Here is a 15,973-nt window from a genome sequence, read left to right on the forward strand (position 1 = left end):
TCACTAGCTACAGAACTTGTTCAGATATTAATTTAATAATCACAGATGATCACACCAGGCCAAATGCTCAGGTGCCCACCTTTGTTTCTTCCACAATGGTTTCTGCTAATTATCTGTCATGTTCAGTTTCTCTTAATTAAAAAATCCACCATCACTTTTCCCAGAGGAGAAAGGATCGATGCAGATTGCCACACGGTTTTACTCCTGCTCACTCCCACCACTCGCAGATGCTCCAGGCGGTGCTGCTGACTCCCGAGGCGCCTGCGGATCTCACGGCAGCTCCGTCTCCGATGCCGGATCTCGGTGCACTCATCGCCACAGAGACGCAGACCTGCCGCGGCGCGGCCACACGGCTCCGGCTGGGCCCAAAGCACCACCGAGAACCCCGCGTTCCGCAGGAAGCGAGCAGCCCAGAAGCCCCCTTCCCCGAATTCCAGACCTCATCCCGAGGGGCAGCAAGGTTAAAACCCCCCCCTAAATAACATCATGCACCTCGAATTTAACAGAGCACCCTCACAGCTATTTCCGTCTGAACCCGAGGAAGAACTTCTTCCCTCTGAGGGTGACGGAGCCCTGGCCCAGGCTGCCCAGGGAGGCTGTGGAGTCTCCTTCTCTGGAGATATTCCAGCCCCACCTGGACAAGGTCCTGTGCACCCTGCTCTGGGTGACCCTGCTTGGGCAGGGGGTTGGACTAGATGACCCACAGAGGTCCCTTCCAACCCCTACTATTCTGTGATTCTGTGATTTCCCACACATTAAAGAAGCAGGCAGCCTTTCTTCCCTGCCACAGAGGCCAACAGTTAGAATCTCTGCTAATTGGCTTTCACTGGCGAGATCTGAAACAAAAATAACTTTGTAGAACAGTAAACTAATATTTCCCCAACCATCTCATCAAGAAAAACCAACCAGGGAACGTTTTGTATTTGCTTCTTGTACGTGCAGCTACAGACAGAACTTCTTACTTTACTGGAAGAACCCATTTCCTAAACACAAACCAGATCAGAAATACACACCTAAAACACCAGCCCGTACTCTGGCACCTCAGAAACGCCAGCAGCGCAAGCTGCTGTGGTCACCCCAGTAGGGCTGGCTACCTTAATTAAAACCTATCTTGTAAATGTTGGTGAAGGAGGCATCATCTGTGACTGCGAGGAGCGCGCCCTCAAGGCTCCGTGCTCCACAGAATCCGGTATTAAAGTTTCCAGCCCACGCTACTGCAAATGACAAGCATCCGTCTCGCTATCCAGAGCGCCGCAGCTACTGATCAGCCTGCTCAGATTATTTTCCACGCACCATTAGCCAGCTGGAGCTGGCAAAAGCAGGTAATTCCATTTTCAGACCAAACATTCCAGATAATTGTGGAGCTGGTAATAACTACCATTTTTTACTTTTGGCTGCTTTTCACAGCTTCCCTCCATCACGAGGCAGGTAATAAAGCCAAGAGATCACCACGGGAAGACAGAGGGCACGTAACTATTACCTTAACCTGGAGGAAAATTGTCAGCAGCACGATGAAGGGATTAAGTTTCTCTCCACCCCCAGGAAACAGCACTGGGTGGGGACAGGAGAGGGATGAGGTTTCTCAAACAGGCACGGCTTTCACACGCGCTTCAAGCGGGAGCCATGGAGCTCACACTGGCAGGATTCCCACCCGCTTCCCCTCCTTCCCCAGCAGTTAGGAACAGAGACCCAGCTTTTCCCAGTCATCCTCCCCTTCGGCCTCGCTATTCACACCCACCCATGCAGACAAATTTTTTCTGCCCGATATAGAAGGTTGTAAGTTGGTGTCTGATCAGCTGGTGATCACATAACCAAAAGAAGTAATAAACAGGGGAAATAAATACACTATGGGTACAAACCCCAGTTTTTAAGGGATCTCAGTGACTGTAACTTCCCTTCACATATTTTAGAATAACTTCAGCTCTTAAAAATGTTAAGACTGCTCAAAGCTACTCTGAAAGCAGGACTTGCTGAGCCTCCACCTATGGAAGTGAAAAACATCCGTGTCTATTCAAAAACAAATACAGATGCTGTAAGTGTTTGTTGAAATGTAATTATTGTAGGCCTGCGTTGAAATAACAAACAGTTCCGAAGTACAGGACTGCTAACGAACACGAACCAGTGCCAGCCTAACTTTACAGGTTCTCATAGCAGACGTGTGAATCACTCCTTCGCACAGGGAAGTGCTCAGCACGGCGACGCGCTTCCACGCGAGCTGTCATTGCCTCCGACGAGTCGGGTCAGCAGTTTACGAGCCTGAACACCCGCATGTCTTTCAAATGAGCTATTATTTTTCAAGTGATAGTTTCAGCTCCAAGACAAGCGTGCAGGAGTATTTTAAAGACAGCTAATATCTTAAAAGGCGACTGATAGAAGTCAGTGTATCATATTAACCTGCCCCATTCCGCTATTCCACGTAGCCAGCGGCGAGTTTAGCAAACGAGCGCAGGGAGACGGCGGCAATCTCCGGAGCGTGGCTGCCACCGCAGACTCCCAGGGAAGCGAACGGGCACAACCGCCGGTGATTTGCCACAGAAAGTAACTGCCGAATACACCTTTCCTCCGCTGCAAAGACCTCTCACCCGAAGTCATCCGCAGAGATGAACGCGGTAAAAGTGAAAACCAGCCAGGCCGTTTCACGCCAGTCAACGCCAGCCTGGGTTTGGGAGCCCAGAGCACCCGGCTCCGGCGCCGAACGAGCTCCTGCACACGCACCTCGGCAAGCCGCGGGGCAGGCTGCCGGCCGGGGCTCGGCACGGGCTCCTGAGGCTCTCATTGGGAAAAAAAAAATAAATAAAATATAATAAGAAGGTGCTAATTTCTGCCGGGGCCAGAAAGCCCCGCTGAGGGAAGAAGCACACGCGCTGCCGGCCCCGGGGCAGCCCGTCCCCTCGCCCGCACTCCAACCCCCCGGGCCCGCCACAGACCCGCGAGCCGCTGAGGCCCAGCTCCAGGGCTCCTCACCCGCCCCGGGGAACCCCACCGGGCCCAGCTCCCGAAGCACCGGAGCCCCGCGGCCCTCAGCCCTGCCGGGGCCTCTCCCCCCCGCCCCCAGCCCCGCCGGTACCCACCGCGCTGCCCCCGATGACCGCTTCGTGCTTCTTCAGACGGGACTTGAGGCTCTTCATGGCGCGGCCCCGGGCGGGCGGGCGCGGAACCGGCCCCGCCACGCGCACCCGCCGCCGCCACGGCCGGGACGAGGCAGCCCCCGCCCGCCGCGGCACCCCTAGCCCGCCGGCCCCGCCCACCCGGGCGCCGCAGCCAATCGCCACTCGCCCGCGCGCGCGCCGCGGCCAATCACCAGGCGGGGACACGGGGAAGGACTTCCTTATTTTAAAGGCCGCCCCGAGGGGGTGTGAGTGGGAGAGGCGTGGCGGGGGCGGAGTCTTACCCTCTGCTGAGCCGCCCGCCCGCTAGGGGGCGCGCCGCGGGCGGGGGGGGCAGAGGCACTCGGCAGGCGCTGCGCCGCTCTGGCGCCGGGGCAGCCCCTCAGAGGCACCACAGAGAGGGCGGCAGGGCCTGGCCGTGGTGCGTGGCCGGGGCCCGGTGGGGCTGCCCCGCCACCTCTGCCTGACCCCGGGAGGGCACCGAGCGCCGAGCCATGGCCTCCCACCCTCCGGGCTGCGGAGGGAGCGCGGAGCTCCCAGGGCGGGTGGCTGGAGGGAGAGGGTAGGGGCCTGGCGTGCTTGCCACGAGCGGAAAATGCAAACTGATAGCTGGCCTCGCAAACATCCTCCCTCTTAGTGAAGGAGGCGTTTATTCGCGAGAGATCTTACAAGCTGAGTAGAGACAGCACTTAAAACAATGTCATTAACTCCCTGCTTCTGCGTAAGGAATGTCTGAGGGTGGCAGTTTCCTTGGTTCGGTCACAGCTTTGTCCAGCCCTAAGTCTCTTTAACATCTCCTTTTGATCACGTTACTCACAGCCCTGTCACACAGCGGCACAGCTCTGGGAAGTTTAAGGTCATGCACAGTTCTGAGACTCTTTAATTACAACCCATGGAATGTGTTTAAACTCTAAAACCTTGCTTATTTCAGCTGGATTGGAGCTGTTCAGTCAGTGTATCTCCCTCATGCCAGCGAGCTCGCGGTGAGTGTCACTGCTCTTTAATCAGTTCAGGCAAACCACGTGTTTAGGTTTCTCTATCTGTGGCCGGTTCAGAGGGAAAGCTGCCCGTCGTCGTTAAATACCTGCTGTCACCTCTTTCACGTCGGGGTCGCTGGGAAGTCCCAGCACGCTCCGAAGCGCAAACCGCCCCGGAGGAGCCCAACGCCCAGCCTAACCTCACCTGAGAGGGATTCAGTCCGGATCGGACCTCTCCGGAGAAACGCTGTTTGCGCTCTGACCGCTGTTTCACAGTTTGGGGATTCTCATCGCCGCAGAGCCGTGCTGTCAGGCAGCCTCGCTCATCCAGGAGCCGTCTCCTCTCCCCCTTGGATGCCTCCACGCGTTCAAGGCACTGCCAGGAGCTCCAAGAGCAGCACCTCCTCAGAGCAGAGATGAGGCAGCTCTCGGCACCGCTGTCATTCAGCCAGGCAGCACCGCTCCATCCCTCAAGGCTGATAAATCCCCGTCGAACCCTGGTTCCAACCCGGTGTTGCCACCCTGTCCCTGCTGGCACAGGTAGTCGGAGCCTGCCCGGCACACCTCAGAGAGACCCAGAGGTGGGTACAAAGATGGCAGCAGCTGGAAGCTGGCGAGATCAGGATTCCCTGGTGATTTTCTACCCATGGCAATAGCAGCAATGGTTTCCTTTAGGTGAAGGTACAGAACTGAAAAAGCAGATTCCTAGGGGCACACCACCTCACAAGGGTGCTTGCAAGAGGATCTGCACAAACTTGAGCCAGCAGCGTTTGTGTCCACTTACAAATCCAAGCCCAAAGTGGAGCCCCAGCACCAGTCTGACCTGCGGCAGCTGAACTGGTTTGAGTTGTTCAGATCAGAACCATTGCTTGCCAAATTGTCACCGAAAATAGTTGCTTCATTTAAAATAGGTTTTTATTACGAAAAGTTTCAGCTTTACGAAATATTATCAGACTTCCAGGACCATGCTAAGAGCAGTAGCGTTCTACTCCTTCCACCAGCTTCATGATGTTTAAAGGAAGCTCCTTCTGAGTCACTCCAGTACGAGGGAAAGCAGAATTTTAAAAATAACTCCCTGCTGTCGTGTCAGTACTGAGAAGCTGCACCTAGCAGTTCCAAGTGCCCAGCCAGTCCCAGAGCCATTCCCTGTGCCCAGAGAATCACACGCACACACGTGTGTGCACCAGCCAGCTGGGTCTCTGCTCCTCTGAAGGCTCCACACCCGCTGCTGTGAGAGGACGGCGTCTGCCCTGTGAACCAGCATCCTCCTGTTGCAGCCACTGGTGGGTGAAGCTTGTCCCAGCCCCACCACGCTTCTGGCTAGCCTGCTCTGTGCAGGGTGAAGCCATCAGCCGGGTCAGCCGGAGCAGAGCCTTCCCCTTTTTTCACTCCTGCCACAGCAGAAAGCTCCCTGTCTGAACACCATCTTTCGGCCCTCGTGCTGCACGTGCCAGCAGGAGAGCAAGGTGTTTCACGCTGAGTTACTGGGCACAGGCTTGTGCACTCGTCTGGCATCCAGGCCGTACAGAGTCAGAACCCAGCTCATCTCACCACCTCAGCAGCGCGTGCTGCAGCTCTCAGCTCCGGCTCACCTGCCCAAGCCGGGCTGCAGTAGTGCCGCCAGATGGATGCCCATGCTCTGGCCCTTCCCCTGACCACGGTGTTGGAACTATTCCCCAGTTCTGGACACATCTACTACAGCCTTTTTCTCCGGACTTCTCACTTTGCTCTCCAAATAATCCCGGCTGCTGCTGCTAAGATTCTTGGCGTCTAGCTCCCGCTACATCACCCCTCTCCACATCCCATCCCCTCTCTGCCTGATGTGTCCTCGTTGTCCTGCAGTATGCTCGCTCTGTCGCTGGCTCTTGGCTGCTGTCGCCTCATTCCCCGCTTGCCTGGCTAGACTTTCTCCCCGCTCTCTTCGAAGTGAGACGAGCCAACGCAAGCCAAGCTGCTACGGCTTGTGTTTGCGTTGCGGGGGCACAAACAGCAGAGCACAACCCGAGGGTGGGTAGATAAGGTCACCTCGCTGCTGACAAGCAGAGACCAAATGGAAATGTGCGGCTCTGGCTGGAGATTTGTTCTGCTGGCTGCCCAGCTCCACGGGCTGCTTTCTCTGTGAGTTTATCCCTCGAGCTGTGGGTCTCCGGAACGCGGGCTGACGCGGGCTGCGCATCGCCTTGTGCACCGGCACAGGGTTTGCGGACGCTGGTGCAGCAGCAGTGCCGTGTACACGGCAGCCGCTGTCCACGGGTGGGCTGCCACGCGACCACCGCAGTCCTGCTGAGCACGGCAGGGCTGCGCGCACCGATACACGCTTCGTGCCGTTTCAGTAACCACGGCTCAAATCTGATCTGAGCAAGCGGCTTGTGCAGCCCAGGAACTATCACGCTCAGTATCTGCTCAGATGTTTCATTTTTGTGACAACCTTTGCTTACAGCAGCACAATACAGGGTATATTGATTCCAGCAATGTTTGTGTGATAAGTACTGAGTTAATGGCACACAACATTTGCTGGCCGGTCCTCTACCAGGCCTGGGATCTAATTAATCTCTGGCAAGTTCCCCTGAAATAGAAGCAGCGCTGGCCTGCACATCTAGCAGTCGAGACAAACGAATTGGAGCCAAGCTGTACAGCGAGATAGGAGGAAGGAATCGCTTCACCGTGGTGGAGGTTTTTTCAGAGTTACAGTGCCAACGTCTGCGTTTCTGCTCTGTTAGAAGAGCACCGTTTGTACCATTCTCTTGCCCGCAGTCAGAGTTTGAGAAGTGTTTGAATGACAAAGCTAGGTGGTCACGCACTCCCGAAAGCGGGGCGGTACCGACTTCCTGAGCTGGCGAGCAGCAGAGACAACGGAGCGGCAGGTTTCCGTACGGACCGCGGCTCCGGGACCACCACCTGCGCTCAGCGACGCCTTCCCCGCAGCCACGCAGGGAGCACCCCTAGACAAACCCCCACGCGGCAATCCCTGTCTCCAGAAAGAGCCTCGTCGAGCTTTGGTTCTCAGCTGTTTTATAAGAAGGAAAAGCAGGTCAGTCTGAAGGTATCGCACTTCTCCGGGCGTTTGCCTTATCAATCAGTTGGAAACAGGACACAGAAGCCAAACCCCAGCATGGCTGAAAGGGAAACGCGCTCCTCGCATTCTGTTTCTACCTGGGTCAGTGAGTTACCCAGCCACTTCCTGCATCACTTGCTGCCTTAACCATCCGCACAGATTCACCTCCATGCCCGGCACACGCATGGGGCAGGGTATAATTTTATCTCCCTTTGCTCTCAAACCCATGGAGAGTCAGGGATGCAGTGGGGCCTTGTTCTCCTAGGGCGCCTGACGGCCCGTCTCGCACCCAGGCTCTCGGCCGGGCACCGTGGACCGGGCAGAGGCACGCTCCTCTGTCCCGGGCTTTCTCGTGCGCACACCAGGCGCCTTCCCGGGCGCAGCCTGCAGCGATGGCCGGGCAGAACCAGAGCAGGCATGCAGCCATGGCCATGCTGGCAGGCCCCGGAGCCTGGCTGCTCTGCCTGCTGCTGACTCCCACCATCCCCTCCAGCTGCTTCTCCCCAGCCCCAGAAGCAGCAGCCGTGTGTGCAGAAGCCTGCCGGCACGCCTCGCTGCCACTGCGCTGGGGACGGCAGGAGACACGGCTGCGGGGAGGTACAGGCAAGCCCTGGGGAGTCTCTCACAACGCACAGCCAAAGCAACCCAGTGTCCAAGCCTTCCTTTTACTCATTTCACCCCCATTTTGTTCTGGGTTCCAAGAAATGGAGAAGGGAGGAAACATGTTTCGACGGAAACCTCCACGCAGCCAGTGTTTGCACACTGTGCTCCTGAACCAGCCTGGCACGATGCCGAGCTCAGGAAAAAACAAAGCGTGTGCCAGCCTCTCGGGAGCTGAATTTGACAAAAGCTCGGCTGCCAACTTGGCTGCTCTCGCTTATTGCTGGCGGCCGTTTCAGAGCAGAGCCCGGCAGTCACAGGGAACCCTCAGCCCTGCGCACGAAGCACAGCGCCCAGGCCAAGCGCGGCCGTGCCCGCGTGTAACCAGCAGAGCAGCAATGGAACAGGCAGAGGTGGGACCCGGCTTTCCAAAGCTGCACGGCAGGTCAGGAGTGGGTGTAGAAACCAGGGCTGCTGCCAGGCACCAAGACAGCCAACAGACCAGGCTGTCCTACCGATTCATGCCTGCTTGGAACACGCCCCAAAGGAAGGTAACGCTCCCAAGGAAGGGAATCTGTTTTGGCGGTGAGAGTGGGTAAAGCTCAGGCTGTGAGTGAAGGCTGAGACCGAACAGCTCCGCAGTTCTTCCCACACACACGTGTTTGCAGGGAAGTTCATGGCTGCATGGGATTCTAGTTCCAGTTGTTATTTTGAAATGGGAAAGGTCAGCTGGATTGGAAGATGTACCTGTAAAGGCATCTTATCTGGGGTGTCCAACCCTTGCCGAGCACCTCTGCTGCTGAGAGAAAGCAAATACATTTTCAGAGAAGTGAAATTGTTGTGATGAGGCAACAGCACAAGAGAGACAGACAGTAAACCTGTGTTTTTAGCACTGTGCTCTGCATCATCTGTGTGATGAATTATGCTAATTAAGCACCACATTCCATGAAGTGTAAGGGAGCTGAATTTCCAAGTGGAACTAGAGGTGCTGGGTCTGCAGCGTTCGCCCCAGAAAGCTGCGACTGAACTCCGTGTAACACGCGCTGCGGTCGTACCCGAGGATGCGAATGCTGCGTAGCCAGTTAGAAGTGGGTGCAAGGGACATACCAGAATCTTCTCGCATTCACACATGCATCAGGAAATCGTCACCATTAGATTCTGCTTCCCCACACCACAAAGAAAAGGGGGGTTTCTGCTACCTCTGTTTATCTGCAATAGCAGGCAGGAGCTGCAGTCTGACGATGCAACTCCTGTAACGTAGGAGCTTCTGTCCCGTGGCCTCTGGGATGCCACCGTACCCTGGGCGCATCTGCAGCGAGTGAAACAGCACGCACTGTGCGAACGGAGAGCCCAGTGCAGCCCCACAAGGCCCAGTGGGTTAGCAGAGCAGTTCAGGAATGGCCGTGGAGGCAGAAAACATGAAACCAGCATCTGGCAACGTGGAGATCCTGGACTCATCCCGTAAGCGCTCCCTGAGAAGCAGCTCGTCCGTGGGCTGGCTTGCAGCGGAGAGCCGAAGGGGAACCGCAGGGGCTGTTTCATTCTGGCAGGCTCTGGAACTGCCCAGCAGCCACGTCTGCCTCCGCTCAGAGCAGAGCCAAAGGGAACATCGGGAACCTCCGTGCCTGGAGCAGCGCTTCTGGGGCTGTACCAAGTGAAGAATGGCAATGGCAGGACAAAGTCCCATCACCCGTGGACTGGTTTGGTCACAGAGATAAAGCCTCACTATAGATACAGTAACAGGGAGGACAGTCAAAAAGAAGGGATAAAGAGAAGTGATAAGGAGCCTCAGGGAATGTAAAGATCAAAAGGAGCTTAACCAGACCTGAATGCCTTCCTGTGCTGGAGAGAACAGACTAGAGAACAGACTGGCCAGGGAGTAAGCGCACGCCGGTTTAACGACCGATTCATTCGCAGTGAAACAGAGCAGAATGTGTCTCTGTGGGAACGCGCGGTGTGCAAATCCGTCGGAACGCCAGCGGAGCTGCAGGCAGCCCTTCAGCGAGCCGACGCTCTGTCTGCGGGGAGCCCGCCCGGTTCGCAGGAAAACCTCCCAAACGCTGTTTGTCACTGGCACATCTTCCTCCATCCCCACTGGATGGGTTTTGCTGGCTGGCTGCGCTGGAAACCGGAGCTCCTAGGCAACACCGGTCGCAGTTTCCAAAGCTTTAGCAGTGGAGTCAGTAGCAAAGAGAAGGCTCTTCCTGAGCTTCTTATCCTTGTATGTGTGATGTCTGGGGCTGGACCGTCAGCAGCTCGGAGCCTTGTTTAGGCTCAAACGGATAAACACTGAAACCGGAGCCCCTTGACCTTCAGTGGCTCCCTCACGCCATGTCTCCTCTTGGGAACTCCTGTCAGCACAGGAGATAACCCTTGATTCATGTTTAGGTTCACGAGGAGCAAAGCAAGCAGGGTCTCAGGTTAGCAACCACCCAGGCATGGATTTGCAATGTAATAATAGCAACAACAGCGTCTCCCACAACAATCCTAGGCAGCAGCGTCTCCTGAAGCCAGAGAAACCCCACACAGCTCTCCAAGCCTCGCAAAATAGCTTCATTATCTCGGCCATACTTTGTCTGCTCTCCATCTGCTCTGATCAGCGGGAATCCAGCGGGGTTTGAAATCCTGCCTGCTGCTGCGGCAGCAGCTGAGCCTGCGACAGCAAAACCGGGGGCAGTCCCAGCTTGGCAAGAGGAGCGAGAACGGAGCTGCAGCGGAGGAGAGCGGGGAGGCGGCTGGGGGCTGCGCGGACCCCGGGGTGAGGCAGGGAGAACAGGGGTGCCTGGGGTGACCCGATGGACTGGCACACGGCTGGCAGCTCGCACCGGTGCTGCCCGGTACCCGCACCCACCGATTTCGTGGTACTCCTGCAAAATAAGCCTTCTGCCTGCCTCTTGGATGCTGGCCGATCGTAAACGGGGTGTGAATTTCCTATGAATGGGATTCGGCTCTGGAAAGGAGCTTTGGCTCATGCGAGGCAGCCATCTGTACACAAATCCGGGAGCTGACCTAGCTGCAGAGGCCTCAGCCCTTGGCGCAGTCCTGGCAGAAGGCGACTCGCTGTGTCCCAGTTCCCGCGCCTGCCTCCCCAGGGCACGCTGGACGAAGCCGCGGGGCAGCGAGAGGCTGCCTGAAATACCTGCCGGTGCGGTCCAGCAGCCCCGTAACGTGAGCCTGCTCCCTGTGCTGCAGCAGAGCTATTCAAGGATGGATTTTCCCAAAGTCTTGCCGTTTCAAAAGAGAGAAAAAATATACCCGTGGGTCAAAGCACGCAAACAGCCGGAGAACTACTCTGAAGAGAGTCCATTCCTCTGGCCCTTTCACGTGCTTTTGCCTGTGCCCAGTGCCAGGGTGCACTCAAAGCTGACACCAGACACTGTCTCGACAGTCGAGAGCTCCTCCAGCTTGGCCGGGGTGGCCCAGGAGGGCACGTACGCGCCCGGGCTGCTCACTGGCCCAGGACAGCACGCTTCCCTGGCTGCTGGGGCAGCTTCTGCTCCCAGACTTGCTGCCCAAATTCAGGGCTTCTTTTAGCTGGCGAGACTGCAGCCCTGCTGAACAGCGTCAGTCTTCGTCTCTCCTGGGTTTTGTTATTTGGACATACGTGTTTTGCTCAATTACTCGAGTGAGCAATCTGCTTTGTCACTCCGCTGATAAAATAACCTCTGTCCTGCTACCAGGGCAGCTTCCACTCTCAGATTCCTCCTTGCGTACAGCCTGGGGGGCTCTGCAGCAAGGGCCTCTGGAACAATAAGCAGCGATCGCCCGTGTGGGCGGCTGCGCGGCACCGCTCCCACTCCACCTCCCTGGCAGGCCCAGGCAGCCTTGCCCGGCGTGTCCAAGGGCGGGCAGAAGCCCCAGTAAAATCCATTCGCGTTCCAGTTTTGCCAGAGTGGGGTCAACTCTGCCGTAAGGATTTCCCCCACGTCATATTCCACTCCACAGCAGACAGCTCCGTGGCTTCATCTTCCCTGCATTTCCAGCTTGAATGAAAACAGGAGCAGCCTGGGCTACCTCGGAAGTGTTGACTACAAAGACTTGGAGAACAAGGGGCAGGATAAAGCAAGGGGTGAAAAGCACTGGAACGCAGGACTGAACACTCTAATACGAAATAATAAGAAGTGTTAAAAAAAATCCAAAGCTCAGGAGATCACGTTCAGGCGCAAAGCCTTTCCTTCTGCAAACTGCCACGCAGCGCGGCCAGTCCCTCCAGCGCAGTTTGTCGGTGAAACGGGCAGGTCTGCCCGCACGGAGGAGGAAGGAGGCTGAGGTCTGTGTCCTGCTTGCCCGGATCTGCCCTGGAGACAAACCCAGCCACCTCCAGAGTCCCACCAGCCACCCAGGCTGACGGCGCCTCGTGCCTCTCCGCGACGCACGTCTCCGGCGCGCCGAGTCCCGCCGGTCGGACGTTAGCGGGGGTGTTCACGCCAACACGAATAAGCTGCCGCTGCGCTGTGTCCTGGGAAGAGCACTCCAGGCAGCCCGCACACATCACGGCGCTGATTTACAGCCGCTGAGTATTTTGATGTTTTTGTTGTTCATACTGATAAGGGAAAGGAAATGATCTGAGTTTTAAATAAAAGCTGAAATCCCAGAGCCCAAGACCCAAACGCTGGGGGAGAGAGCCCCTTGCCAAGCCACCCGAAGGCGAGCAGCGTTCCTGTTCATGGAATGTGGGATACAGCTAATGCTGATTAACATTTCCACATTAGCTATTTCACATAATCTTTTCTCCAGCTGTGGCAGAGACTAGAAACGGTCCATTTATACTTGCTCCGTCGCTGATTAAGCGCACTTTCCTAGCTCCTGCCAGCCAAAGCCAGAGAATGAAAGGCTACTATGTTTAACCGATCTAAACATGGATCAAGCCCTGAGCGCAGGAATGGTGTCCTTTCCCCATAAACCTCCGCCTGGACAACAAGATTTTGCTCGCAGGCTAATCCCAGGGTGGGAAGACGGCGGCAGGCGGTTGGTACGGAGCGTGGGGGGCAGAAGTGCGGACACGAACGAGCACGGCGCTTTTTAGCGCCGGAGGACTGGTAACCGCCAGCCCGTAAATAATACATCTAATTTTACACCTGCACTCGTTTTTCCGCGCCGGGAATTCAGCGCAGCTATGCTGCGGCCTAAACTTAGAGCAGGTTGCAGACATGATCTTTAACGTGTTAAAAGTAGAAACATGCCCATGGATGCAATGTCCTCGCCCCATCGCTCCCGCCCGTTTCCGCTCGGGGTCAGCAGGAACGCAGCAGCCACGGCTCGGTGGCACCCACAGACATTGGTTACACGGCTTGGCAGCGCGGCACGGACATGGCCCCGGCGGGACCCCGCACCCCGGCACGGCCCCAGCTGCTGCTCGATGGGAAGGAGGTGCTGGGGCTCACAGGAAGGCGCCCGGAGGAGGGGCTCGGAGGGTCGACCACTGAAATGTTCCCTCACCTCTGTCAAAGGCCAGCTCTGTCGGGCAAACCCACCACGCTCTCCGCCGCAGCGGCCCCTGGGCCCATCCCTCCCACAGCCTTCACCGCTGCCCGCCATCATCACTGGGCACTGAGAGACCCAGGGGGCTGAGCAGATGCGAGAGGGGCCCCAGGCCGACCGCCGGCAGCTCCCTGTGCCTGCAGAACCGCAGCTGCAAACCACGAGCCCTCGGTCCTGCGGCACGGTCTCCTTCCAGCACCAGCCTGCTCTGCCGCCGCTCACCTGCTCCTGCCTCAGTTTCCCCTACTCCGGTGACTGATTTCGTCTCCTTGCCTGTGTCAGAGGACTGGCTTAGGCACGAGCTGGGGATTATTCTGGGTTAGCTGGGTTTTCCCTCATTTAAAAAAAAAAAAGAGAATCCAAAATGCTTTGTGACACACCGGTTCTCAGTCAAAATTAATTTTTGTGTATCATTAATAAAACCCCAAAGCACTGGCATGCGTAACCGCATGTCTGCAAGATGCTGTTTGGGCGCTGGAGGCACCTCTGCTGCAGGAGGACAGGAGAGCGATGTCTGGGGATCAGAGGGTCCCTCGCAAGCGGCAGGGAGGAGACGCACCCTGGGGTCTGTGGACCGCTACACCCACCCACGCGCTGTGGCTTCACGGCAGGACCAGCGTTTATTCGCCTTGATGTGCGCGCAGGGGAGGCTACGGCTGCCACACGGGCTGGGCCGGGGCAGAGAGACATCAGACAACTTACGGGGGAGAGCTGCTGCCGTGGAACTCCCAGGAGAAAGAGCGAACAGGAGAAGCTGCTCCCCAGCCGCTGCCGAGGGCTGGGTGCTGAGAGCAACGCACCGAGCAGCACGCAAGGAGGGCCCAAGCGAGGAGACCCCTCTGCGGGAGGACGATCGTCACCCGCACCTGCAGCCGGGCACGAGCGGAGCCTTCGAGGTTGGCGCGGTCAGGGCTCCCAATCGGCAGCCCTGGTGTGCTGGTTTGGGCACGTGGAGATGCCAGCCCCGGGACATCGGGACTGGCAAGGGCTGCCGGCAGCGGGAGGGAGCTCAGGCAGCCCTGGCGTTCCTCGCTCCTGGGGTCCCTCTGTCACCTCTCCCGGAGCTTGTGGAGGTGGAAGCCAGGGTGACAGCGCAGTGGCGTGGGTTGAAAGTGGTGGCCGAGCCCAGAAGGCTCCTGGGGGGGGGGGGCGGGGGGGGGTGTCCGGGCCCCCTATGCTGCAGCCACTTGTCGCTCCACAGAATCACAGAATCCCAGCATGGTTGGGGTTGGCAGGGACCACTGGGGATCCCCCAGCCCAACCCCCTGCCCAAGCAGGGTCACCCAGAGCAGGCTGCACAGCACCGCGGCCAGGCGGGGCTGGAATATCTCCAGAGAAGGAGACTCCACAGCCTCCCTGGGCAGCCTGGGCCAGGGCTCCGTCACCCTCAGAGGGAAGAAGTTCTTCCTCGGGTTCAGCTGGAGCTTCCTCTGCTTCAGTTTGTGCCCGTTGCCCCTTGTCCTGTCGCTGGGCACCACTGGAAAGAGTCTGGCCCCATCCTCCTGACCCCCACCCTGCAGATATTTATGAACATTTATTAGGTCCCCAATTAGCACCGCTCTCCTGGCAAAGGGGGTGCGGAATCTCACGAGATGGGGTTTGATGCTTTGCTGTCCTGCCCCACAGACACAGCCCCACGCTGAGGGAGCATCTGCCAGGCACGGCACACCTGCCGCACTGAATTCGTGCTCGCTGGCTTCCCTGCCCAGTGGGCTGGGGAATTCGCTGCCAAGTCACGACGTGTGTAGGCACACAGCTCACAAACAGAAAGGAGTTACCGTAAAATTGACCCAAACGAGCTGTTACAGAGGAGTCTGTTAACAGGCCTAAGGGCAGAAGGAGCCACAGACAGGAGACGGCACAGAACTTAGCCGAGAGGGCTGGAACAGGGACCTTGTGACTCCCGATGCCCAAGCACAGACAAGTTGCCTTGGGAAACACACAGCGGAACAGGGAAAAGAAACACGAGCCAGACGGGACAGACTTACACCACGGTGTAAGCGGTGCGTTGTGCAGCTCAGAGTTCACTCCATTCGTGACCGTCCCAGGCAACGTGCATAGGCTCGCAGGAAAGGTGCAACATCGAGATGAGAGGTAAGGTCTATATGCCTGACAGAGAGGGCCAAACCAAGCGCAACATGAATCTGCTCGTGAAAATAACGCACAGCAGGCACCCTGCAGGGCCAGAGCCCCGCTGTCGGCATTAGCTCACGCTTCTCTTACAGCCACTTCTTCACCACCTATCTCAGCTCTTGCCCCGGCTCCTCTGGCAATGGTCCCGAGACAGGGATCGGGCGCACGGGGAATGTAACAGCTTCAGAAAGGCATTACGGACAGCGGCCCGAGCGGTGCCACGCACAGCACGCCTCACCCGCCCCCCAGCTCACTACTTCAGGTGCTACCGTGCGCACAAAATCGAATTAGAACAGGAAAGCGATTGGCAGAAGCCCAGCAAAGTCTGCTCTCGGGGCTCAGGCTTTTGAGAAGCCGCCTTTAAGAATCCTGCAACAAACATAATGAAACTGCATCACCACTACTCACGGACTAGATCATCGCCCTGAAGACAGAGTCCACTTCCCCCACTGAACTGGGGGCACGGGCTTTAACTAACCGTCCTTCGAACCGGAACGAACACCGCACCTCCAAAGTTCGCACTGCAGCATTTGATGCTGCACTGAATACACTCGGATCACGCTTCACAGGCCACTGTCATCAGGTAGTGACTGATGCAAATACAAACTTTAGAAACAACA

The 15,973-nt window shown here is 57.3% G+C and overlaps 1 protein-coding gene across 1 annotated transcript in view; it reads right to left on the reverse strand.

Moving 5' to 3' along the window:
* Positions 1-3,182, reverse strand: part of UACA (uveal autoantigen with coiled-coil domains and ankyrin repeats) — a 34,284-nt gene extending 31,102 nt beyond the window's left edge. The window contains exon 1 of the mRNA XM_075431834.1: positions 3,072-3,182. Within this exon, the coding sequence (XP_075287949.1) occupies positions 3,072-3,128 (57 nt within the window). The 5' untranslated portion in view covers positions 3,129-3,182. The remainder of the gene's footprint in view (positions 1-3,071) is intronic.
* Between the last annotated feature and the right edge of the window lie 12,791 nt (positions 3,183-15,973).

This window comes from Opisthocomus hoazin, chromosome 10 (genome assembly GCF_030867145.1).
Source record: "Opisthocomus hoazin isolate bOpiHoa1 chromosome 10, bOpiHoa1.hap1, whole genome shotgun sequence".
Taxonomy (NCBI): domain Eukaryota; kingdom Metazoa; phylum Chordata; class Aves; order Opisthocomiformes; family Opisthocomidae; genus Opisthocomus; species Opisthocomus hoazin.